General features: G+C 37.3%; 2 protein-coding genes across 2 annotated transcripts in view; one reads left to right on the forward strand and one right to left on the reverse strand.

The window, feature by feature from the left end:
• CCDC18 (coiled-coil domain containing 18) overlaps window positions 1-19,423 on the reverse strand; it is a 37,253-nt gene extending 17,830 nt beyond the window's left edge. Inside the window, exons 1-15 of the mRNA XM_015820240.2 lie at window positions 19,407-19,423; window positions 18,129-18,206; window positions 15,719-15,879; window positions 15,432-15,585; window positions 15,131-15,295; window positions 14,352-14,461; window positions 12,150-12,278; window positions 11,197-11,293; window positions 10,430-10,551; window positions 7,082-7,391; window positions 6,685-6,752; window positions 6,445-6,596; window positions 3,908-4,125; window positions 2,922-3,032; window positions 2,492-2,623 (exon numbers count right to left, since the gene is read on the reverse strand). Of these exons, the coding sequence (XP_015675726.1) occupies window positions 2,492-2,623; window positions 2,922-3,032; window positions 3,908-4,125; window positions 6,445-6,596; window positions 6,685-6,752; window positions 7,082-7,391; window positions 10,430-10,551; window positions 11,197-11,293; window positions 12,150-12,278; window positions 14,352-14,461; window positions 15,131-15,295; window positions 15,432-15,585; window positions 15,719-15,852 (1,902 nt within the window). The 5' untranslated portion in view covers window positions 15,853-15,879; window positions 18,129-18,206; window positions 19,407-19,423. The remainder of the gene's footprint in view (window positions 1-2,491; window positions 2,624-2,921; window positions 3,033-3,907; window positions 4,126-6,444; window positions 6,597-6,684; window positions 6,753-7,081; window positions 7,392-10,429; window positions 10,552-11,196; window positions 11,294-12,149; window positions 12,279-14,351; window positions 14,462-15,130; window positions 15,296-15,431; window positions 15,586-15,718; window positions 15,880-18,128; window positions 18,207-19,406) is intronic.
• A 963-nt stretch (window positions 19,424-20,386) lies between these two features.
• Window positions 20,387-25,173, forward strand: TMED5 (transmembrane p24 trafficking protein 5). The gene is made up of 4 exons (XM_015820249.1): window positions 20,387-20,730; window positions 22,522-22,619; window positions 23,335-23,506; window positions 24,562-25,173. Exons 1-4 carry the CDS (start codon window positions 20,530-20,532, stop codon window positions 24,778-24,780), a joined length of 690 nt encoding a protein of 229 aa, XP_015675735.1. The 5' UTR covers window positions 20,387-20,529; the 3' UTR covers window positions 24,781-25,173.
• Window positions 25,174-26,933: the final 1,760 nt, after the last annotated feature.

Consider the following 26,933-nt stretch of genomic DNA (forward strand, 5'->3'; position numbering starts at 1 on the left):
ATTATCATATTTAATAAATACACATAAATAGTAATATAATAAGATTAAGATTGCTGAAAGAAATAATCAGAGGTACAGAGATTGAGAACTGAAAAAGCAGAGCATTGGCTATAACTTGGCCTACTGGGGGCTTTAAATGAACTTTGAGAAACCTGCAGAAATATGTTCACAATTATCCCACTCGCTGCTGAACTCCAATTCTTTCATCATCAGCCTTGTTTTGTAGCAGTGTTTTTCCCCCAATTGGAAAGAACATTGCAGTGATTTATTCACCAGTTTTTGACATTTCAAAGCCTGCAGCTGTAACTTCCAAACAGTGCTGTTTCTTGTATAAGGTATAATATTTATGGATCTAAACTGGGGGGATATCCCGGGGGGAGGGGGGTTGCTGCACCTAGTAATGTCCTGGAATCAAAGGGTAGCTGAAGTTTTGGGCAGGATCACAAGAGCTTCTCTTGACCCTTTGTCCCTGCCTCTCCTTGTGGTTTATGGAGGACCTGCAAGTTTTGAAAAGGATTAACAGATGCCTAGAGCACTGCTGGAAGAAGACGAGAGATAACTCCGGACACGACTTAAAGCTGCCATTAAGGCCTATGTTGTGGTGGTAAGAGTCCCGAACCATCATTATTTTTCAGCCCTTATTGCATCCACAGAGTGTTTCCTAGCAACCCTGTTCAGAATCACCCAGTCCTTCCTGGGATAGTGGGGCTCAATTTATTCGACACCTGATAAAGTCACTCAGATTCGTTCCCAGTTGGAAACTATGCATGGCGTTGGTCCATGTGAGATGCTGGAGAAAAGTCTTACCCAGTTATCTGGGAACAGTTCAATCCTGTTGGACCCGATGAAGTGGACAGTGTCCTCAATGTTATCATTACAACCACCTGTCAATTAGATCCTTGTCCCTCCTGGTTGGTAAAAGCCTCCAGGATGAGGACTGCCAGGGAGGTTCAGGCACTGATTCGTTCCTCACTGTGGGAGGGAATATTCCCAAGATCTTTTAAGGAGGCCCTGGTTTGTCCTCTCCTAAAAAGAATATCTCTTGATCCCATCTATCTGGACAATTTTCGTCCAGTTTCGAAACTTCCCTTTTTAGGAAAGATGGTAGAGAAAGTAATTGCTTAGCACTTCAAAGGATCCTGGGTAAAAAAGATTATTTGGACCCCTTCCAGTTAGGCTTTAGGCCGTTATTGGCTGCACTTGATGATCTCTGGCAAGAGCACTCTGGGGTAGTGCAACCATCCTTACTTTCCTTGATGCCTCAGCAGCCTTTGATATCATTGACCATGGATCCTTTTGGTCTGTCTACAGCAGGGGTGTCAAACTGCTGGCCTGTGGGCCGGATGTGTCATACCGAAACTGCACCCACCCCATTGCCAGCAATGGAAAAAAAGTCGCGATACGTCACGACACGTCATGTGACATTGCGAGTTGGACACCCCTGGTCTACAGGGGTTGGGGCTGGTTTGGCTCCTTTCTACAAAGCTGATCCCAATCAGTATTGATAAGAAGTGAGATCCAGCCCACAGCAGCTCCTTTTTTGGTGTACTGGTACTCTCTCCATTCCTCTTTTACATCTAGATGAAGCTGCTGGGTGAGCTCTTCTACCATCATGGGTTGAAGTATCATCAATACTCCTTCCCATCTTTAACAGTGTTTTTTTTATTGATTGTTTTATCATTCTAATGTGTATTAGTTTTAATGTTTGTAAGCCACCCAGATTTGTTTCTGATGAGATGGGCAGCACATAAATTTAATAAATAAGTAAAGAAATACAGCAACAGCAGCATTAAAAAGCCATAAATAACAATACACACAATATGATAGAACTGCATTGTTACCCTGTTCTTTATGTAGGGAACAAATGCTAGAATTGTTATTCCAATTATTTTTCCTGACTTTGGAGACCTAAGAGACATGCAGGAATTGAAAAGGAAGAGGAAAGTGGGTAACAGTACTGGAGTTGCTAGGTGGCAACTACAATTCAAGCTACCCTGTACCAGTGGCAAATTATACATTTATATTACATCCAAACTCTTTCTCATGCAAATTGTGGGAATAATGTAACTCAGAAGAGTGAACGTACTCTTTCTAGTCTTTTAATAGATAACATGCAGTTCCTGGAAGCTGGCTGTTGTTTGCCTGCTCAGATTAGAACAGCATGGCAACTGTTCCTTGAAGCAAGAAATTCATGGGGGAAAATAGCACTTGACAGTACAATATTCTATCAATTGGAACATTAGCTATTTTTTAATTGACATCTGCAGTAGCATGATTTTTTTTAAAAAAAGCCATGCTTTACTGCTTCCACAAAGAACTAGCTGCTATGTAAATTCAGAGGGCCATGCTGTTAGCTGTTTACATACAGTCAGCCCCAAATAGAATATGGCAGAGATATATCTTTTCTAAGTGCAAGAGCCCACCATAATATTTGGGAACTGAACTCAAATTTTAATTTCAGTAATTCGTATTATGCCATTTTGAGACTTACTAAATCAATTTGTTTTTCCATCTCCTTTTGTTGCTCATGATTGATTAACTTTGTTTCTTCTAACATTGCAGAGAAGTGTTCTTGTTCTTCGATGATATTTCTTTCCATGCTTTGAAGCTGAGAGTTCATTACCTAGAGAAAAAAAAATGTTTTACAATTTGAAAACTAGTTGAAAAATTATATAGCTATTTTGATAACCATTATCTCGCTGTGTAAGCATAACTAGAAAATTAGCTACAAAATTAACAGGCAAAAAATCAGATACACAATTTTATACAAAATAAAAAAGAATTCTGCTTTTTATCAATTATATTAGAAACATGCTCTGAATAAAACAAAGCGTATTAGCACAATTGGTTTAACATCATGTTAACGATTAATGTGTCTCATTCTACTACAAAATATTGAAAAAAGAGTAAAAGCCTGTTACCATTAATTCCTGTTCCAATTCAGTATTTCTTGCAAGCGCAGTTACATAAGCAAAAGTTTTTTCTTCCAACTGTTTTTCAAGGATGGAAAACTGGGAGGATTTTCTTGCTACCTACAAAGAATATGTACACAAACTGAAAAGAACAAGGGTTGATATACTTTTATATATTTATTATATAGATAATGGTAACTTCTATATACTGCAGATGGTTGCACCAATGGCAGTATGTGTTTTTTCAGGGTTTACGGCAGGAGTCTTCCAACCTGGCCCTTTTATGACTTGTGGACTTCAACTCCCAGAATTCCTCAGCCAGCGTGCCTGGCTGAGGAATTCTGGGAGTTGAAGTCCACAAGTCATAAAAGGGCCAAGTTTGAAGACCCCTGGTTTAGGGCATTAGTGATGGCAAATAACATGAGCTGTAATTAAGAATATACATACACACTTAAATTGCAAATCATAAACTCATTCACATTCACAGTTCACCCCATTTACCTATAATCTTATGTCACTTCTCCTTTTATTTATTTTATTTTAATCAAATTTATTGGCTGCCCATTTTATACCACAAGGTGAATCTTTGTTTTTTGTTAAAATCAACAGTAATATCAGTCATGTCTGGGACAAGAAGTACATAGGTATCCGCTGTTTTATATAATGACAGAATATACTGTTACATTAGTTTTGGGCTTGTGGGACTATATTACAATGGCTATTGCATACTTCAGACATTGAGAAATTATCCCAAAAGGCCTTAACTATTCATTGCTTCAGTAGTGAGAATGATCTTAAACCAATATGACTTATCATTATAAAAGAAACCACAGTGAAAGGTTATCTTAGTGCTGATGCAACAAGCAAATTCTAGCCAGAATATATTATTATAGATGAATTAATGTATGTTCTTGGAATTTCCATATTCCGGCACCATATAAAAATAAAATTAAACCAGATAGCCTTCAAGAACAAACATCTTTGTTTTCACTTACTTCTCGTTCCAAGCGACATGATTTTGCAGCTTTCTCTAATAGCTCTTCCTGTATTGTTTGAAACTGATTAGTTCTCTGGGCAATGTTATTTTTTAAAACAGCACTTTCTTCTTCTGATTTTTCCAGTTTAACACGTAATTCTTCTAAATTTCTAATTAATATTTGCTTCTCTTTTTCAAATTGTTTACTGATAAGTTCCAGTTGTTCACACTTTGTCCCTTTAAAAATGAGACAATGATGTTTAGATATTTATAAAAATTTAGAACATACAATATTTAAAGCTATGCATTTTTACCTAAGTATTATTAATGTTAGAATCCATTTTTAGATCCGCATTAGTAGTTTAGATGCATGCATCAAACTTAATATTTTGGTGCAGAATCTTCTCTTAACTGTTAATAAAAATACAGATAATCTGGCTTCCCCATTGACTTTGGTTGTTAGAAGGTTGCAAAAGGTGATCACATGACCTGGGGACCCTGGAACAGTCATATATATGATTCAGTTGCCAAGGGTCTGAATTCTGATCATGTGACCATGGGGATGCTGCAATGGTTGTATGTGAAAAATAGTTATAAGGCACTTTGAACGGTCACTAAATGAACTGCTGTAAGTTGAGGACTACCTGTACAGCAACATAGAAGTAAAATATTTCCTAAATTATGTCATCTAAACCCTACTGGCTACTGAGGCCAGTTTTTTGCTTTGCCTAATGGGGAGGAGGAAATCCCATTTTAGATATATTTAAATATAGATACATATTTGAACTGATTTAATAGCCATTTTCTTTTTTGATGAAAATGTTTTTGAGCACAGAAAGAAATTCTTTTGTATAAAGAGTTCGTTAATGCATCAAGCTGAAGTGTAAAATAGATTGATAACTCATTATATGAACTCAACCACTGCTTTTAAACCATAGTTTGTAATTCAGAAAGTTGTGTACTCCCAATCAATTGTGGTTTGTTCAATAAATCATGGCTAAGTAAACCATATCTTATCACAAACATTCCATGCTCTCAAACTACAGGCCCACCCCAAACAATAATTTTAATAGAAAGTCTAATGTAAAATAAGTATAAATATGTAGTGCGGGTCACAATGAAAGCCAAAGTTTTGGCCATTTTAACTGACCAGCTTACATTTCCCTAATCCAGTGAACAAAGGCAGCTGATCTATGAGTTCCTACAGTTGGAGAATGAACGAGGATAAGATCAAGACTTGGTCTAAAATCAGAAGGTATTGTGGCAAAAGAAATGGATTTGGACTTTGATCATTGGGCTTGCCTATCCTCAATGATAATTTTGTGAGAGAAAGTATTATGGAGGAGTGAGGTATCCTGAACTCACCCTGGTTTAATTAATAGCTCAATGCTTGAGGTTCAGCTCTTACTATACACAAAGAGCAGAAATCTCAAAATGTCAGCTTCTCTCACTGAATCTTAGAAGGCCGGTTTTGATATGTTCTATTTACCACATATGCATAAACAAATATGCATTTATTTGCAACAATAATACTCACTTGTGCCCAGTACAAAATAAGACCGTTTGACCAGTTTTTCTGCCTACTGAAGGTAAGGTCACTGTGTTTTACTTCTGAAACTTGTTTATCATCAAACAAGCTTATTTGTTTCTTTGATTACTTTTTTGTTACATTGGAAGTTAACCATTTCCGCTTTACCTCAATGAAACCATGATTTAAATCCAGACTCACTGTCTCTCTAATGCAGGCATGTCAAACTGCCGGCCCACGGGCCGGATGCGTCACACCGAAACTGCGCCCACCCCATTGCCGGCAACGTGACATCGCAAGTTTGACATGCCTGCTCTAATGGCAACAAAAAGACCACTTTATGCTGGTAGAAGTTTTTGCTAGAAAAGTGAAGTGAATTGCTCTAAATTTTCCTTCCCAGTGTGGTCCCGAATGTTTGTTATTCTGATCACATTACAGTGCTGTATTGTTAATCAAATCTGCCATACAAATCAGGCAGCTTATAGATGGACAACCTATGGCCCTCCAAGAACATGCCTAAAACATTATGAAACAATTTGAAGGAGCATGACTGAAAGGGAGGCATGTATCTCAAAATTAAGAGTGAACATAGAAACAATTTGCTTCACAAAGCCTTCAGCTCATATTACCATTTGTAAAAATTGAGAAAAGGGCTGAAAATTATCTCTTGCTGTAAGGTTATCTACAGCTTACCAAAACATGGTTCTGACTTCCCAAGAAAGTTGCCTTCCCAACGCAAAAGAACATAATGCCTCAAAAAAGAAAAATTACTTCAGTAAATGCCGTATCAAGCATAAACATGACCTACCATTTCTACATAACCTAGGAAGTGACCTGTTTAGCTTTATACTACTGTGGTGCTAGTCAGATTTAAGCATAATGGATATTCTTGCCATTTATTGTACTTTCAAATGGAGTAATTTGGAGAAGCAACTAACTAGTATTCTAGAAACAACTTATATTTTTTTCTATTAAATTTGCAGAAATACACTGCCTTACTACTGAAGTCATATAACAATTATACGTACCTGTCTGATTTCCACTGAGTTTTACTGGTTCAGTTTCTAGGCCATTCAATTCCTGTCCCTCATCATCGTCAGAGAAAACTTGACCTAGCTTACAGGCCATATATTCTGTCTGAAGTTTCTGAATTCCTGCTTCTTGAAAGTTAATTTTCTGTCTAAGAAAAATAGTGTATGATAATTGATTTATTTTTTTATAATTCATAATGAATTTACTTGATCCTTAATAAGTTACAGTTAAAATACCTTAGCTCTTCTTTCAAAAGACTATCTGTTTCAGACCAATTACTGCACATTTCATTAGAGTGATTAGCCTAAAGAATGAACAAAAATAGAAACAAATATAAAGCCAAATTTGTTACAATTATTGAGAAGTCATTCATAGATACCATTTATTTATTTATTTTTCACAGAAAGTGATTCTGGGTGATGTACAATAATCCAATTAAAAAGTAGATATAAAACAACAATTTCTTAAAATCACAACATAATTATTAAAAATATAAAAAACTATAAAAGCAGAACTAAACAAGAAAATGATAGAGGGACGTTAACAATAATGGAGCCACCTCACAAGTACACCTGTCCCCTGAGGGACACACTGTTAATGGATCCTTCAAAAATATCAGAGAAATCATTGTACCTCTTTTGATGAACTTTGGGTCAACTGGAAAATAACATTTTCTAAAGTTTTCAATTCAATTTTTGAACGTTGAATTTCTTGACAATACAAGCTAAGCTGATCTTTTTGTTGTACAATTAATCCTTTTAAATCTTCATTTTCATTTATTATGGCACTTTTTTCTTCAAGTGTTGCTTTTTGTTCTTGAAGTTTATTTTCAAGTATCTGATTCTTTTGCTGAGAATGTTTAAGCAAAAATTCCATTTCAGACACTTTTGCTTCCATGCTTTTAAAGTTTTGTGTTCCAATACAGTTCTCTTCAGTTAGTTGTCTAAAATGCAAAACAAAATAAATAGTTCTTCAAGATTATCTTATTCTCAGCATGAATTTTTGGACAATAATTGTTTGATGCACAATTTTATTTTGGAAGTGGATTCTAAATATCAAGCTGTGCATTTACATACAATCTTTTGAATATGAAATCTTCATCCTAACTTTTGTTTAAGTCTGTTACAAAAAACTAATAATTACAATAAAGCATCAATAATCTATATTTGACAACTTGGAGCCTAAAGGCACAAAAAACACATGTTAAGCCATTATATAAATTGGCACAAGCCAATCACCATTTTTAATATGTATGTGTATATATGTATGTATGTATGTATGTATGTATGTATGTGTGTGTGTGTGTGTGTATGTATGTATGTATGTATGTATGTATGTATGTATCTTTACTCTTTGTCAGAAAAAAAGAAATTTGGATATAAAATATATATATATATATATATATATATATATATATATATATATATATATATATATATGCGCAGGTCTTGGCGTATTCAGGTCTTTTCCCATGTAAGATTGAGAGTATCTTGGCGACGTTTCGACGAGGTCCCACTCGTCATCTTCAGGCTGGGGTCTTCGGCTTCGTGCTTGTGCGAACAAAGTGTGATCGGAGCTGCCGTCTCTCTATAAATATTGGTGGGGGTGTGTGGAGTGCTGGCTTTGTTGCTGTAGGTGGGTTGGTTGGCTGTGTTCGAGTTATTGTTTGCGGATTGTTCGGCTGTTTCGTAACATCCTGAGTAGCTGAGGTGCTGGCTGTCTGCCCATTAGTCTTTTGTGTTGTAACGACCTGGGTAATGGACTGTGTGATGACATCCTGAGATCTAGTGTATATATATATGTATATATACAATCCGCAAACAATAACTCCAACACAGCCAACCAACCCACCTACAGCAACAAAGCCAGCACTCCACACACCCTCACCAATATTTATAGAGAGACGGCAGCTCCGATCACACTTTGCTTGCACAAGCACGAAGCCGAAGACCCCAGCCTGAAGATGACGAATGGGACCTCGTTGAAACATCACCAAGATACTCTCAATCTTACATGGGAAAAGACCCGAATACGCCAAGACCTGCATACCTGTACCCGTGAAAATCTACGAAAACACACACACACACACACACACACACACACACACACAGAGAGAGAGAATCTATTTATCCATAAACATACAAACATACCATTGCTATCTAACTGTCTATCCACTTATCTAAAAAAATAAAGAAAATTAAATAGTCCGTATTTTCTCAGAAGCTAACCAGTTTTATGTTTTGGGACTTGCAACATCAGAGAAAATTGTGCAGTATTGTCTACTGCCAGAAAAGAGGTTAAATGGTGGCCAGAGATGGATTTGTTTTTTTACAGTAGTATAATTCTTCGAAAAATACAGTAACAATATACTTCAGTTTTCTGTAGAGTTTTATGGGAATACCCCTAACAGCTAAAAACTGAAATTAAAACTCTGTTTTGCACATAACATCCCTTTGTGAACCATAAAGTGTATGGACAATAAGTTAAGGGTTGGCAATTTCTAGCATCTAATTTGTGGCATCCAGCAATCGCAAATATAGTAGTTTTGAATTTTAACTGTCAATTTTTTTCCTTTTCAAAATGATTATTCAAAATATTTTATAGTTAATCCTCAAGCTATGACAACAATTGGGACTGGATTCCAATTGTAAGTTGAGGCATCCACATGCCCAGACACAACATTTTTTTGTAGTGGTCTTTAAGCGAATCCCCAATTGCTAAAAGTGAATGGGGGTCGTGTGAACCCCTTCTTCTGAAAGTCACAAATTGCAGGCATGTGACCACAGGATGCTGCAACCAGTCATAAAGGCAAGCCAGTTGCTAAGCACCCAAAATGCAATCATATGACTACAGTGTATGTGTGTGTGGGGGGGGGCTGGAATGACATTTTATGGTCAGAAGTGCTTTGCGGGCCATAAAGCACCTGTTCGGGGCCCATTGTAATTTCAGACACCTGTTAAGCAACTAAGTTGAGGGCTACCTATATATCACATTTTATACCAAAGCATCCAATGTGATTGAGAAAACATAAAATACACTATAAAAAGTATGAATTACAACAATATAAAAGTATACAGTAAGAAAAAGAAAAAAGCAAAAGAAAAGGAAAATGGGGAAAATATTAAGCTAGCTTTCATGCAAAAAAGACCTGACAAAAGGGATTAATCTCCAACAGATGCCTAAAAGATGTAACAGTGGGTACCTCACAAATTTCAGGGAAGACGACATTCCAAAATATAGATGTCACTTTACACAAGACCCGCCATGAACAACCACAAAGTGGCATCCTATGGTCCTAGATACACATAGAGCACCCCCAATAAACTCAATAATAAAGCAGGTCTATAATAATAAAGATAATCCATCAAGTCTCTTTCTCATGCCTCTGAAAAAAATAGCTCCATATACCTGTTTGGAAACAATTTTATTATTGGAAGTATTTGCCAGTGGGTAAGAAATGGCGTTTCAGAATGGAAGATTTAAATCTCACTTCCCTCAAACTTTGACCACCTTTGCAATAAACCAATTGCATGTTATATTATAAAAAATTGTTCAGTGATTTTCCCATTTTCAAAAGCTTTTGGCGTTAGCTATTTATTGCCACCAGACAGGGCAATATGTACCTATTTGTGTGTGTCTTTAAGTCAGTTTTAACTTCTGGTTATTGCTTGGACAAATCCCTGCAGTTTTCTTGGCAAGATTTCAGAAGTGTTTTGCCATTGCCTGCTTCCCAAAGAGAGATTGACTGGCTCAAGATCACCCAGCTGGCTTTGTGCCTAAAGCAGGACTAGAATTTACAGCCTCCCAATTTCTAGCCTAGTGCCTTAACCACTACATCCAACTAGCTCTCACAATCTATTTGATTATAATCAAATATTAATATTTTAAAATCTAAATCTTCTGTGGAATACAAAACAATACACAAGAATGTAAAGAATATGTTTGTTTAAATGCCAAAATCTAGCATAGACAGACCCTTACCTCAATTGATCTTTTATGTTTTCAAGCTCACTTTTATAGGCATTACATTGTGTGAGCAACTTCTCCTTTTCATTTACACAGTTCATTAATTTTTTTTCTAAAATTTGTTCTTCAACTTGGACCTGAATAAAAGTAATATATTATTTAGAACCAATCAACTCACTATTTATCAAAATAAGGCAGAAATCAGTCTGCCAAGCACCTAGATCATATGATCGCTAGGATGCTGCAACGGTCGGAAGTATGAGGATCAGTTATAAGTCATTTTTTCAGTGCTATTGTAACTTTGAACAGTTGCTAAATAAATGATTGTAAGTTGAGAACTACGTGTAATTTGTGTTATTTTTGTTTCTTTCTTTGCAGGTATTATTTTATGATGGATTAGTTTCCTAGAGTTTGGTGAGTGGGTAGAATGCAAATGAAGTAAATAAATAAAAATAGTGCAATCCTAAACATGTCTATTGAATTATCAGCTCATTTAGGACAAATAGACTTTTTTCTGGGTAAATCTGTATCCTTTGATATTCTTATAAACTGGCATTATCCTCCAAACTGTCTCTATCCTCCAAACCTTTTAACAACAAGGATTTATGTTTCTGATATAGAGTAAATCTGATTTTTATTGGCTAAGTTGCTATTATGGTACAGGCAAAAGCATATTAAACAACAGTAGTGACTTTAGTTTTAGAACTAACAGTTGAATTCATAGCTTCAAGGTATATAAAATGTTCTATTGAAATTATCAATAACTTGGAGTTTTTTCTTACCTTTTCCAATTTATTAGTTATTTTCTCTTTGTATTGTTTAAATGTTCTTGTCAACTCTTCAGCATTATACAGGGCTTCATTTCTTTGCTGTTCAGTTCTTTAAATGAAAATTTAAAGTTGTTCAGTATAAAGGGGTGAAATAAAATAATGGTTCATCAACAAAAGGGCAATAATTGAACAACAGATAATACGTATTTGTTGGATTTCATTCAAACATACCTCAGTTTTTAAAAGGTTTACATAAAGATCTTCAAAATGCCAAGGAATCATTTTTCATGAAAAATTAAGAATAAATTCAGCTTTGGTCAAATATTCCTTCATAAGCAGATCTCTTGATGCAAGAACATGTTGTAAACCTCCCAAAGTTGCTTAATAGCGAGATGAGCAGCATATAAATTTAATAAATAAGTAAATTTCGAATGTGGCTCAGAGCACAGCACCAAACTTCAAGCTGAGTAGTTATATCACAGAATATACTCATTCACTAAAATAGAGCAACAGTGTAAAATGAACCGATAATTTTCTACATCTATTTTTAAGCCAATAAATTTAACTCTGAAAGTAAACCCTGAAATGCATGCAAATTGGAAATGTCAGATATTATTTCTTCTCTCCAACTAAAGAATTGTACAAGTAAGACACTCTCATTTATTTCCATGCCAATAACAGCTATAAACAAAAGAGAGAGAAAACAGAAGGACTATTTCAATGTCTCTGCAGAAAGATCAGTTTGGCTTTCCCCAAATTGTTACTCGGCAGCAGCCATTTCATTAAAATACCCAGTGATCCCACCAGTCATAATAATTGTAAATTTAAGTAGAGTCCAGTCCATTATTCCAGCTGTGCATCTAGTGACTGGAATTGCCCAGGTGTTAAATTTCCTTGATGGTCTTTCCTTTACTGAATTTGAATTTTTGCTGAATGCTACTGTATTTAAAAAATATTTTTGTCACCTCTTCCCTTGTTTGGTCCGTCCAATTAAATCATGCTTCATTATTCTATAATCCTCCTTTAATTTCTGCAAATCATACTCTTTTTCCATTAGCATTTTCTGGCTTTCCTCTAATTTATCTTCTGTATCTCTAAAGACAATTGAGAATATAGATTTTAAAACAGTATGGTAAGTTTACATAGCAAAGATATTGGCTAATGAATATTAACAGCTGGAAAGCATTCTCATCTCCCCTACTCCAATCATATTTTCAGTATAGAAATTTGAAATAAATGGCCAGAGTAATATACTGAAGCGGAGTTCCCCAAACTTTCTGGCCTGGGGGGGGGAAAGAGGGGTTGGTTCCGTGCAAGCAGTGGGCACACATGCCTGCCACTATTGCAAATGGAGAGAGCGCACATGCCCTTGCCCTCTGCCTGTACAAGTGGGGATGCCCGTGTGCTCACCCGCCACTTCCGCAGCCCAGTTCCAAATGGCTCAAGGTCCAGTGATGGGCTACGGTCCAGGGGTTGGGGACCCCTGCACTAAAGACCAGAACATTATTTATCAAGACTCCTTGATCTACAATTAGGTCAGCAACTGTTCCAAGTTACAGCAGCACTGGATGAATAGTGGCTATGACTGGTCCTCAGAGTTGTGTCAGTCACAGCACCTCTGCAGTCACATGATACTCATCTGGGTGCTTGGTAACCCATTCGCGCTTATAACTGATAGTCAAGTACTTCACAATCATATGATTGCCATTTGTCATCTTCCCTACCAACTTCCCCAAAAAGACAATGGGGAAGCCAACAGGGAAGCCACTAGGTTAAGATTCTCCCATTCATGCACCCTCTCCCAAGTCCCTCTGCACTTGCACCACCCACTCACACACCCCTGCACACCCACCCCACCCATATCCCTGGGCACCCTCCTTGACCTGCATGGTGCCAGTCACATACCTTTGTGCACCCTTCTCAACTAAATGGCACCTATTACACATCTCCTTGCACTCTCCCCAACCCTGCCAGTGCCTTGCCTCTTGCACACCATGTTGCGCACCCTCTTCAATTCACACAATTCTTGTGTGCATAGTTGCACTTGCTAACTACACCATACCCGTCACATACTCTCCCTGCTTTGTATCTTTTGCACACCCTCCCTGACCCATGCCTTTTGCACACCCCTTGTGCACTCACATGGCACTTGCCATGCCATGCAGTGGATCTCATGTATATTCCTTACCCATCCCTGCACACCTCACTTCATTCCACTTATCTGCCTGTGGACATGGACTTGCAACTTCCTGCTGGCTTCACCATTGACTTTGATTATGGGAAGCCAGCAGGAAGTTGCATTGTCTAACGTCCAAGGTACTCACTTAATGACAGCAACCAGGACTCAAAGAGATTGCCATTGCTAAGCGATGCTATTGCACTTTATGACATAATTTACCAATGGAAATCCCAATCCCAATTGCTATAGTAAGTCAACGACTATCTGTATTCAAACTAGTTTTCTAAGAGGATAGGAAGGGGTAGAACCTTCCTTCCTTCCTTCTCACTACGCACTTCAAACTAAAGACTCTGGCAGCTAATAACAATAATTAAAAAACATCAACCCCCCCTCCCCAATAGAAAATAAGTAGACAATTGGCCATTTAAATTACAACAAGCAAATAGACAAACACATCACTACAGATACAATACAAATATTTCAGCAATGCTAATTAACAGGATCCAATAGACTATAGACACTAGTCTATGCAGGAGATGACCAAAGGGTGAGTGACAGTGAGCAGAAATTCCTATCCAAGGAAAAGGTACAATTAGCACACAACACAAAGCTCTGCAAAGACTGACCTGGTCACAGTTGCTGCCTGTTTCTCAAACAGGAGCTATAAGTTTAGGAGGACTCCCAATTTTGCTCTGGCTCTGTTTGGGGTAGTGCAACCTCATTCAGAACAAGAGATAAAGAATTCCCAGAACTGGAGAGTAGACTAGAGTGGAATTCTAGAGAACTGGAGAGTAGACTAGAGCATATATTAGAATTCCCAGAACTGGAGAGTAGACTAGAGCATATATTATTTTCAGAAAGGAAATCCCAACTTGATACAGTGTACAAACTTTCATCTCAATATGAAATGAGTCAGCCAAGCTCCAAGTGAAAAATTGTGAATGAATCTACCTTGCAAATTAGAAAAAATAATTTAAACAATTATTACTTTAGAAGACTATCCTGAGCATGAACATCTGCTTCCAAGCTTGCTAACTGTTCTTCTAATATTGGAATATGGACTGAACGTGTACCCAAAGTAGATTCCAGGAAAGATATCTAGAAAAATAAGGGGAAAAGGAAGAATCCATTATTGTTCTTTTTAAAAGCTCATTTGCACACATTTGATTATAAACTTTTTTCAATCTATATTTTTGCTACTTCCAATAGGCAAATAACTTCAATAACCAATATAAATAATTATTTCTTTACCAATTTCCAATATTTTTAATCTGTGCATAGCATGAAACTTTAAGTTAATCAATAACACAAGAGAAATAAAACATATTCTGTGAAGAATATTTGCCTTTTTCACTTAGAGATATGTTTAAAACATTGAGAATTATATCATAAAACACAGCTATAAAAATGTTGCAAGGTTAGGATTGATTCATAAGTAACCTTTTTGGTGATCTAATATTTCTGTGGATGCTTAAAATGTAATGTATGAAAGAAATAAGGTATCTCTCAAGCTTTATAGTCCGTAAAACAAAGTAGCTTTTTTCTTTATATAATATGGAACAATAGTTTTAATACAGTAAAGATACATCATTATGCCACTTTAAAATTCACTCCTCCAAATCTGAGCCAAGGTAATACTAAAAACTGCAGCTAAGTATTCATAAGTACTAACATAAAAACATTACACATTACAGTTCAACATAAAGAATATTATAAGGTATAATTAACAATACAGCATGTAATACACGTACTTTTTAAGATACCTACTTGTGCTCTTGCCTGGTTCAGTTCAAACTTTATAGTTTCAATTTCATTCATTAGTTTGTGGTTCTGAGAAATTAATGAGGCATTGTTTTCACGGACTACATTCAGTTTGTCTCTTAGTAGTTCATTTTCCTCTTCCATGCTCTTATCCAATGCCAGTGAATATGACTACAAAAAAAAGCATTTGTAATAAACACAAATGTTATTTACTTTGAATTTTTAGGATCAACAGCATCAGGATTTGAGGTAAAGCAAAACTAACATAGGGATATTGCTAGAAAAGAGCAAATTCTCAAATAATTACTTTGCTCCTAGGTTTCCTTGAAGAATCACTGTTATGCCAAGACATTTTGCTCACAGTGTTATTCTGTAATTCAGAAGGATCAACAAGATCTTCCAGTGTTAAAATTTCAAGCTCACTGTCATAAACGCCAAGTTCAGAATTATGTGAATTATTACTGGAAAAACAAAAATAAAAGAAACATATTACTTCAATTTTTTTACACTAATTCTGACAGAAGATCTCAGTTAGGATATAAACACAATGTAAATAAGCATATCAGTTACTAAACTTTAGTGCTACAGTTATACCTGTAAAGCTGTTCTCCCAAGTCTTGTAAATTTTTTTCTGTTTTCTTTAGATGACCTCTTAATGCTACAATATTAGCAAGTAAATCTTCCACATCTTCCTGTTGATCACTAGAAGCCCATAAGTTAGGTTCCATTTATATTCATTTGTCTGAAACAAATAACTAAAAAGAGAATAGTAATATAACCACCTTTCACTGTTCAAAAAATTGCTTTTTAAATATCATCATTACAGAAAGCAAGATGTTAACTCTAGCTGCACAAATACATTCAGCCACTTTCATACTGTTTCTTAACATTAATAACTATCGAACAATTAATTGCTTTGAAACAAACTTCAATTTATGGTCATTTTTAATTTACAGGAAAACTCTTAAGCTAAATGACACTCAATGATGAATATAAGGAAACAAATAGAAGTGTCCTACATAAATACAAAGAGTGCATAATTCACATATTCTAGTTAACAGAAATCCAACCAACATAGGGCCTATACCAGTGGTGGCGAACCTATGGCACGGGTGTCAGAGGCGGCACGCAGAGCCCTCTCTGTGGGCACGCGCGTCGTCACCCCAGTCCTAGGCCTTTGGCTGGGTTTTATAAAACCTTTTTGCTTTAGACCTCCACCGCCATGTGCCAAAAAAAAAGGTTCAATCAATCAGTCAATTTCAACTTCTCATGGGAAAAAAAAAGATCTTGCAAAGTTGGAATTGATTGATTGAACTTTTTAGTCCCACCCAGTCTGCTGTTACCACTGCAGCCACACCCAGCCAATGGGCCACACCCAGCCAATGGGCTATACCCACCCGGCACCCGATGATGCATAAGTGGGTTTTGGGTTGCAGTTTGGGCACTCGGTCTCTAAAAGGTTCACCATCACTGGCCTATACTGTACTGATTTGAATACCATGGAGATTGTTTTCAAGATAATGCTGTTTATAATGCTGTACTCCTCTCCTTCAAGTTAGTACATTAATATTCCATAGATACAGATGTATGGTATTCTTCAGGGTTTATTCAAAATTTTTATTAGGAGAATCATCAAGGTACTTGATGCTAATATATTGAATCTGGGACTCATGGTAGTGATGAACTGGATTAGAGCTAAATTGAGTTTTAATCCAGAAAAGATTTCCTAATTAGACCACTGAAGGAAATACAAGAGGACAATTTCAACCTAGATGAGGTAGCTCTTTATAAGAATTAAGTGCATCGTTTGATACGTACAGTACGTATTCAACTTTATTAAAATCTTTATTTAGAAAGGCAACTTAAATAATATTTTTGTTATCTGGTATTACCGAACAACTTTTTTTATAATTGAAACCACATTTTCCTTTGAAAGCTCTTTAGAGTTACAGCAGTTTTAACTGGGTTAGGTTTTCTGAATGGTAGGCACCACTCATTTTAACATGCATTTATACTTTTGATGTCACACTTTTATACATATGTTAACATTATTTAACTTTATACTGAATTAACCTTTTCTCAGAACTATGTACAAATTGACAAATGTTATTGCTAAAATGAAAATAACCTTTTGTTAAATTTTGAAACAAAAAAAGTGAAATAATTTATAATAAAATGGGCTAAACTTTTGATTATAATATACAAATGAAACAATGCAAGAATATGTGGGTGAAAGGATTGAAATTCACATTATATTATAAACTTAAAGAGAAGTTTTATGAAATGATGGTTGGTATTTGTCACTGGAAAAATTGTCTAAAATGTATAGGTGTACATCAAATTTATGCTAAAAATGTGAACAAGGGACTTTTTATCATGCTTGGTGGACATGTAAAAAAGCCAAACAGTTTTAAATTCAAATACATACATTATTTAGAAGATTTTAAAAACATACAGGCTGTCCTCAGTTTATGATCACAACTGAGCCCACAATTTGTTGCTAAGCAAAACAGTGGTTATAACTCATCTTACGACCTTTCTCACCCTTATTAAGTGAATCACTGCAGTTATTTAGTAACATAGTTGTTAAGCGAATCTGGCTTCCCCATTGACTTTGATTGGCGGAAGTTCACAAAGGTGGTCATATGATCCTGCGACACTGTAACTGTCATAAATATGAGTCAGTTGCCAAACATCTGAATTTTGACCACATGATCATGGAGAGGCTGCAGCAATCGTTAAGTGTGAAAAATGGTCACAAGTCACTTTTTTCACTGCCTTTGTAACTTTGAACAGTCACTAAATGAATGGTTGTAAGTTGAGGACTACCAGTATACAATTGAAGTCAGAGATATTTCTTTCAAGACTGATTGACAAAAGGTGGAAAAAAACCTCATGAAACTGTTTTTATATATGGTAGCCGCAGCAAGACTTTTTATATGCACAACTGTGGAAAGATCCGACATTACCCACAATGGAAGAATGGATGGTAAAGGTTATGCACCTGTCTGAGATGACGAAATAGTTTTGATTAAAGTCACTGATTAATTTTAATGCCGATTGTAAACCCCCTCTGGACTTTCTGCATGAAACAGAAAAAAAATGAAATTATGATATGTGGTTTGATTAGAAAAAAACAGTAGATCATGAAAAAAATGAAAGCTGTAACCTTAGATTAAGAGGTTAATTTATACTCATAACTGTTGTAAAATAAAATCAGAAATCGCTTTTTGCATTCTTTTTCTCTTTCTGCACTCTTTATTCTTTTATATCTTCATTATTAGTTTTCGTTTTTATATTTCTACTTTAAAAAAATCTAATAAAATCATCATAAAAATATCATTCAAAGATAAGAGATCCTTGTTAACTAATTCCTCGAGCTCAGTATTCCTTAAAGTCTGGTCCTAAGATCCTTGGGGATCCCCAAAACCCTTTCAGAGGCCCTTGAGATCAAAATTATTTGCCAGACACTGAGGATATTTGCAAGCATTTTAAATCATGATACTCTATTATTATTTTTGAAATAGGGGTTTTCCCATTTTATTTGTTAATAGCTAATCGGCTTAATATTTTTACATGACTCAAGAAATATTCTATGGACGTGTCCATTTTAATTGCTAATATGGCAAATATTGATAAATATAAACCATAAAAACAAGCTGTTTTGGGATCCTGCGTATTTTTTTTTTTAAGCGAGAAAGGGTCGTGAGAGAGAAAAAAAACCTTAAGAAACACGGCTCTAGCTCGATTCTAACACAGTGGTTCTCAACCTGTGGGTCGGGACCCCATTTGGGGTCGATTGACCATTTCATGGGGGTCGCCAAGCAAGGCTGTCCGCCATTTTTTTTGTCCGCCATTTTTTCCCCTTTTCCGGCGGGTGCCTTACCTCCCTTGGGCTGGGCCAGCTGGTGGTCGGCCTGCTCCGTCTCTACCGCTTGCCAGCTACGCCTCGGCCGGCGCAGGGGGCGGAACCACGCATGCGCGGCGCTCCCGGGCAGGGAAAGTCCTCGACTTACGACCGGTTGGGTAGTCCTCGACTTACGACCGGTTTAGTCCTCGACTTACGACCGGTTGGGGTCGCGGCATTAAAAAGGTTGAGAACCACTGTTCTAACACAATCACAGCCTGAACCAGGTTCCCATTCTCCTTCCTATCGCATCCCCGCGGCGCTTTTTCCCTCAGAAGTGCTTCCCCACCGCCTCATCTTTATTCCCGAAATTCAAGTTCGTTCTCCGCGCCGCCAGCGACCGGTTGAGACCCTCAATAAATATTCCTCCCTCACCTCTACGTAATTTCATGTTTTCTCGCAGGGCTCCCGGGTCCGTTCCCCAAAAGAAGTTTAACCCTCAGGGAAATGGGCAGCTCAAAAAAAAAAGAGGTGAAAATAAAACAAATCAATAAATAAATCGCTCCCTCCTCCCCCTCAGAGGCGACGCCACCTTCTCTCTCCCCTCAGCTTCTGAGCCCGCCTCGAGCGCGCGGGTTGTAGGCCACAGCTTTCCGTTGCTTAGCAACTCTACTTTCTCCGCCCCCTCGCCCCCCCCCCCAATACAGTGAGCACTCCTCGTGTCCTCAATGAGCTCGGAAGAGTCGCGTGACGGTGGTCCAAATATAAAAAGAGCTCCCAAGCTCGACAGTTGGGAATGACGTCACAAAAATAATCCGCCTTCGATAGGCTCGAAGTGGCGCTCCCCCGAAAATCTCTTCTTTAGCCCCCTCCCTCCCTCCGTTTTTTTTTTTTTTTTATATATATAAGGAGTCAGCGTAGCTCTCTTTACTTTTGCTTTTCAATTCGCGGCCCTGGGAAACAACTCGTTCTAACCGCGCGGGACGAAGGAGGCAAAAAAAAAAAAAAATGTCCGCGAATAGAAGACGCTTTTTAAAGGAAGCGGTCGCCGTCTACTGGTTCGTTGTCTCGGCTCCTCGCCGCTCTCGGGAGTGGTAGTTCTGCGGGTCGCATTCTTTCCGCTCCCCGCTCTAACCTGAACGCACGGCTGACTACATTTCCCACAGTGCCTTGCAAAGCCCAGCCCTTTAAAGCAACTCCTTAGAGCAGAGGGGTCCTCAACCTTGGCCACTTTAAGACTTGTGGACTTCAACTCCCAGAATTCCTCAGCCAGCTTTGCTGGCTGAGGAATTCTGGGAGTTGAAGTCCACAAGTCTTAAAGTGGCCAAGGTTGAGGACCCCTGCCTTAGAGACTGACCCACGTTTTAAAAAGGGTGTATCTTTCTTAGCACAACCCGCCTCCTCAGGCTGTGTATTGTGGGTATTCTTTCTCGATTAACCCTTCCCCCATCCTAACCCCGTACGTCCCCACGCGTGAGACTAGCCCTGTTTGAGGAGGCGCGGGTTGCGCTCTGCGGCTTGCGGTTTCCGGACTTCCCAGCTCGCGAAGCTTTTGAGGATGAGGACGGCGACCGGGCAGCGCTTGCTCGTCTTCGTCTCGCTGCTGCTGCTGCTGTTGCTGCTGCTTTCCCCACCGCCTGGAGCTCTGGCGTTTGTTGCTTCTCTAGATAGCGACTTCACCTTCACGTTGCCCGCCGGCCGGAAGGAGTGCTTCTTCCAGACCATGAAGAAGGAGGCCACGCTGGAGATCGAGTACCAGGTGAGGAAGGAAAGAAGGTTGGAAGATCGGGAATCGTCGCCTTTCTGGAGTCTGGGAAAATCGTGGTAGCAAAAAAAAAAAAAAAAAAGGGGGGGGCAGCTCGGTGTGTTTATAGGAGCTTCGGGGTCCCCAGCTGGAAGTTCAGCGCCCGAGTTTTCAAAAGTCGGTGGATACCTCCAGCCAAGGCAAGAGAAGCAAAGTTTGGATTCAACCCGCAAAAGAAAAAAAAAAATACCCTTGCTAAAGAGGGAAGTATGCACTTCAAAGGCACTGTCCTGGGAAAAAAAAGTTCAAATCTGCGGTTTTCCTCTTAACACACTGCACATTTATTTTCGGCTCTGGAAAGAAGTGACGTAAAGTATTGGCCACCGTGCCCAGATTCACATGGCGATAAGGCAAGGCACAGATCTTGTAGTAGTACTGCAGAGGCGTAATGCCACCATGTGAAGACAATCATTTTGCTAGTTTCTCGGTTTTGTTTGTTTGTTTGTTTGTTTAGATTTGTATACCGCCCTATCTCCCTTACGGGACTCAGGGCGGTGAACAGGCGATAATAAAAATCACAATAAATATCTATTCTAAAATCAAATTAAATAAATAAAGGCCTGCTCTAAAATACCCCATATAAAAACCTATACTAAAACCTAATTAAGACTACGCCAGGCCGGCCGCACAAAATAGATGAGTTTTCAGGGTTTTGTCTTGGATTTAATATAAAAATAGCACGTCAAATGCTTGGAACCTATTCGCCTGTATTAATTTGCAGTATCAAAACTTTAAACCATGAAGCATTCACATCTCCGGCTAATCTAGCCTTCCCCAACTTGATATACGTTCCAGATGAATAGGTTACGCATGCCATCATTTCTTCTAATTTGACTATTGGCCATGTTTGCTAGGAATAGGAACCTGAGACGCCTGCATGTCCATGGGATGATCAGTCTAGGTTGAGGGAATGTGGTAGGTCATGTTTGTTTTTCAGAGCAAACAGACTAGCTAAATATCAGTGACACAGCTTGACCAAACTGGTTTTTAGATGCTCAAACTGGCAAGTCTACATAATATCATTCTGGAGCGTACTCAGATTGTGAAAGCCAAATAAGCCTAAATTGAATTTACTGAGATGAATAGATAGTTTAAACCAGAATTTGACTACATTGGATATGAGCAGTTTCTTCACCATTGGTAAGGAACTACCTGTTACTTATTGCTTATGTATACTATCCTGTATTTTATGGAGCATGATTTATTAATGACAAAACAAATGAATTTGTAGATCAATTCTATTCAAGGTTACTAGAAAGTTAGTTTCAAATTACCTCATTGTTGGGAAGGAGAGTTTTTTTATTTATATGTGCGTGTGTGTATAAAATTTATATGCTGACCATCTCAAGATTACTTGGGTTATAGGAACAAAGGTGCTACGTTGCCACCCATGGAATGAGTATCTTTGTGTGTGTGTGTGTATGTGGGGGGGGGGGAGTTGTAAAGAATGCTGTGATTGTTCTTCATAACATGAATAACAAGTAAATACTAGAGTAAAAATGCTGTTGCTTTCACAAAAATCTTGAGCCATGTTTATCTAATCTATTACATATTTTGACATACTATTACCAACTATATCTGCAGTTCGCCCTTACTATACGAATTAGATGTTCCCAACAGCTTCCATGTCCGGTTTACCAAGTTATATCATTTTGTTCGCTTTAAGACAGGTTTATAAAAAGCTTGTTTGCCAATTTCTTAACTTGATGAGCCCTGGTTTAATTTCTATCTTTGTTGCATTGTTAGGTACTAGATGGAGCCGGTTTAGATGTGGATTTTCACCTTGTATCGCCAAAACATGAAACCATAGTTTTTGAACAAAGAAAATCAGATGGTGTCCACACGTAAGTTTAAAAATGATAAAAGCCTCACTTGGCAGATCCTGAGTTTTGTAAAAGAAAATTCACAGAAGGTGAGGGATACTTGCTGTACATTCCCCCTCAAAAAAATCATCTAGAACAGTGTTTCTCAACCTTGACAATTTTAAGGCATGTGGACTTCAACTCCTAGAATTCCACAGCCAGCAATGCTGGCTGTGGAATTCTGGGAGTTGAAGTCCACATGCCTTAAAATTGTCAAGGTTGAGAAACACTGATCTAGAAGATGGAGAGATCCTTTTGAAATATATGAAACAAGGTATAGAGAACTACTATGGAAAGGGAGAGTTAACTTAAAATCTTGTCTTTCTGCAACTGAAATATGTTAGGTTGGAAGTTCGCAAAGTTTTTTGCTTCACAGTGTCTTTAGTGCCTCTATATTCTTTCACAGTATACTGTGTTATGACAGTTTGGAAACCGTGGGCTTAAGAGAAATTTTTGAGGGAAACAGCAATATTAAGCCAACGTTCAACAGATGTTAAGTATTGCTCTTTTTCTCAACAATTTAAAATATCGCACAGCATCCCTGCAAATTTCTACAGTGACCCAGGGTGCTGCAGCAGTTTAGAAGATGTAACATTCACTGCATAATTTTAAAGTTTCAGAGTACTGCCATTAAGGGACTTGAAAGTAATATACCTGCCTATACAGTATATTAAAGTGCAATGTCTTATGTTAACAGAGTGGAGACAGAGGAAGGTGATTACATGTTCTGCTTTGACAACACATTTAGCACCCTATCAGAGAAAGTGATTTTCTTTGAACTGATCTTAGATAACATGGGAGATGAAGATGATTGGGAAAAATACACAACTGGAACGGAGCTTCTGGATATGAAGTTAGAAGATATTCTGGTATGTTACAGCCATCCCTTGTGGAATGTATGGCTTCTTGTGCTTAAAATGTGTTTATTCTCTTTTTCACTGAATCAGAATTGGATTGCAAATAGGGAAATGTGGCAGCTATTGCACATCTATCCCTCTTGATTCCCTTAACACTTACTTCATGTAATACACAGTTATTGGCATTTTATTAGGATTCAAAATGGTTCAAATTCAGAATGTTTTGAAAACTCCTTGTTTTTTTTTCTGTGATGGAAGAAAAGTGAATGAGATAAAAAGGGTATAGGTGCTTGGAATATCAACACTGGAATAGTATACAGGTAGTCCTCAACTTACAACAGTTCATTTAGTGACTGTTCGAAGTTACAATGGCACTGAAAAGTGACTTATGACCATTTTGCAGCATCAGGTGATTTACATTCAGATGTTTGACAACTGGTTCATATTTATGACAATTGTAGTGTCCCGACCTAATATGATCATCTTCTGCAACCGTCTGACGAGCAAAGTCAATGGGGAAGCCAGATTCACTTAACAACCACGTTAATAACTTAAACTGCAGTGATTCACTTAACAAATGTGGCACGAAAGGTCGTAAATTGGGGCAAAACTCACTTTTAACAAATTTCTCACTTAGCCACCTAAATTTTGAGCTCAATCGTGGTCATTAGTCGAGGACTACCTGTACTTACAAATATAAAGACTGTAGTATCAGCAGTATTGAGAGTGCTAAGATTGAAAAAAAAATATTCAGAGAACATTGAGATCAAAGGAATTTTTAGCTGAACAAGTTTGGCTGAAAGAGGATGATTTGTGGTCTTCCAATATTTTAGTAGTATATAACATATGAAAACCAGAAGATTCCTTTCAGCTGCCTAGGTGAATAAAAGATTTCTTGACCAGAACATTGGCGCTAGGAACAATGGCCTGTGGAAAGAAGACATGGAGCATGATCTCACGGTGTCAACACTAGTAGTAATTTTCAGATTACTACTTCTTGTCTTCAATTTTTTTTCTTTAAAAATATTTGGTTTTAAAACTAGTGTTTGTTTGTTTGTTTTTACTAGGAATCTGTCAACAGTGTGAAGGCTCGGCTTGGCAAAAGCATTCAGATTCAAAACCTGCTCAAAGCATTTGAAGCTCGTGATAGAAACATACAAGAAAGCAATTTTGACAGGGTAAACTTCTGGTCCATGGTCAACCTGTCAGTAATGATTGTAGTGTCAGCTGTTCAGGTGTACATGCTGAAGAGTCTTTTTGAAGATAAAAGGAAAACTAGAACTTAACACAGGAGAGTTTCATTTAAAGCAATAAGGGAATTTGCAATACACTGATTTAAGAAAAAAGAGATGGCTATTACTTCTCAGCTGTTTGGAATGGCTAATAACCTTCACGTATGATTTTTTTAAAATTATGAACAAAGTGGCTTTTCTCTACCTTGGTGCATAATTTGTCTCCAAGGCCACTTGTCTTGCACAGGATACTGGAGCAATGCCAGATTTTTAACATTTGTAATTATATGTCTATACTTTTTGCCTTAACTTTTTTTAAAAAGGAAAAATTTGTTTCATAACCTTATAAAAATGTGTTTTCAGTATTTAACGACCTGCGTCGAGTAGATATGCTGAAAATAAGCATACTATTAGATAGTCTGTTAAAATAAAGCTTCTTGTGATTTATTTGTACTACGACATTTTCAAAACGAATATTCGAAAGGCACTTGTTCCAAACTCCAGCAGTTCACAGACATTAATATTCAATAAGTGGAATAAAATCCAAGTTAGTAAGTCTATAAAGCAAAGTTGTATTGGTTCAGTAGTATCAACTACTTGGGTCCAAATGAGGAAGTCAGTATAGTGAATAAAAAATCTTTGTAATAATTCAAAATAAAAACTATATAATCTAAGTCCTAAAAGAAACATTTGTTCAAATACCATACTCAATTATGTATTGAAAGCAAACTTTTTCTTCTCAATTTTTTATGCAGAATTTTAACTTTGGCATACCAATAAAGGAGAATATTTGTAGTCAGGATTGAAATGAGGAGTCTTGATGGTCTCTGATCTTGGTTGTTTTCTTGCAGACGTTTCATTACCCAAATTAGGTAACATCATCAGTGCTAGTCATGCCTGTAACTACCGGTAGCACTGATGATGTTACCTAGTTTGAATAACAAAACGTCTGCAAGAAAACAACCAAGGTCAAAGACCATCAAGGACCCCTCATAACTTTGGAGTGCCTGGACATAACACCTGTGTTGAGTTCATATTAATTAATATCAACATAATATTAATGTGCATTAGGACTATTAGCATCCTGGAAATTGCTGCTGGCTTAAGAATCACACTCAATAAAATTAACACACAACAGTTTGAGGAAGCATTTTCCATACTGTCATGAAAGTCTGAAAAAAGGTGTGTTGCTTTAAAGAACAAAATGGTATTGAGATGTAAAGCACTTTTTAAAATCATTTTTAAAGTGTGCACAGGTTTAATATACCGATTGGATATCAGGATTCATTATTTATAGTTTAATCAGCTGACTTTGGAAATTACTCTATGCAAATTTATCATTTTAAGAAATCATAAACAGGTCATTCTCACTTTATAATGCTGTCAGACATATAGTACTCTTGAATTCTTTGAACACAGGAAGAACTGAAATATTGGTCCATTCACAAAATTACAATTATTACTGTAGATCAGCGGTCCCCAACCTTTCTGGCACCAGGGACTGGTTTTGTGAAAGGCAATTTTTCCATGGACCAGGGGAAGGGTGGTTTCGTGCGCAACCTAGATCCCGCACAGATGAAGCTTCACTCACTTGCCTGCTGTTTGCATGGCCCTAATCAGCCATAGATTGGTACCTGTCCATGGCCTTGGTGTAGATTACGGGGAAATGATTAAGAAATGTCCTGTTTCCATTTTTAGTACAAATTTGTCCCCGAGGAATTGGGTATAGAATACTCCTGTTTTAGCATGAAATAAAACAAAGGGATTCACTAGTAGCAGAACAGAAAGGATAATTTGATTTCATTATTCTGTGTATGTATGTTTGTGTATTATACACATACGCATATATGCAAAGGCAAATATCAAGTAACCTCATTGGATGGTATGAAATGTTGCCTTTTTAAATAACTCTTCAGTTTAGCTGAATTGGTTTTCCTAAAGTTCTTTCTAACATTTGTTATAGGCCAAAAGTGAGGTGTATTCTTTTAAAAACACAACAGAATTATTTTTAACTTTGTGAAGTAAATTGGAAGAATGATTCTAAAAAAATCTTAACTCAAAAGCAAGTCAAAGTATAGATAGTCCTCGACTTACGACAATTGAGCCCAACATTTCTGTTGCTAAGCGAGATAGTTAAGTGAATTTTGGCCCACTTTACAACTTTTCTTGCCATAGCTGTTAAGTGAATCGCTGCAGTTGTGAAGTTA

Source organism: Protobothrops mucrosquamatus, unplaced genomic scaffold, assembly GCF_001527695.2.
Source record: "Protobothrops mucrosquamatus isolate PMUCROS unplaced genomic scaffold, P.Mucros_1.0 scaffold1098, whole genome shotgun sequence".
NCBI lineage: Eukaryota > Metazoa > Chordata > Lepidosauria > Squamata > Viperidae > Protobothrops > Protobothrops mucrosquamatus.

Excerpts from the sequence above, each read along its gene's own strand:
- TMED5 (XM_015820249.1), top strand. The coding sequence starts at position 20,530 with ATGAGGACGGCGACCGGGCAGCGCTTGCTCGTCTTCGTCTCGCTGCTG. Across the intron at positions 20,731-22,521 it reads CGCTGGAGATCGAGTACCAG|GTACTAGATGGAGCCGGTTT; the intron begins GTGAGGAAGGAA and ends TTGCATTGTTAG. Across the intron at positions 23,507-24,561 it reads TGAAGTTAGAAGATATTCTG|GAATCTGTCAACAGTGTGAA; the intron begins GTATGTTACAGC and ends TGTTTTTACTAG.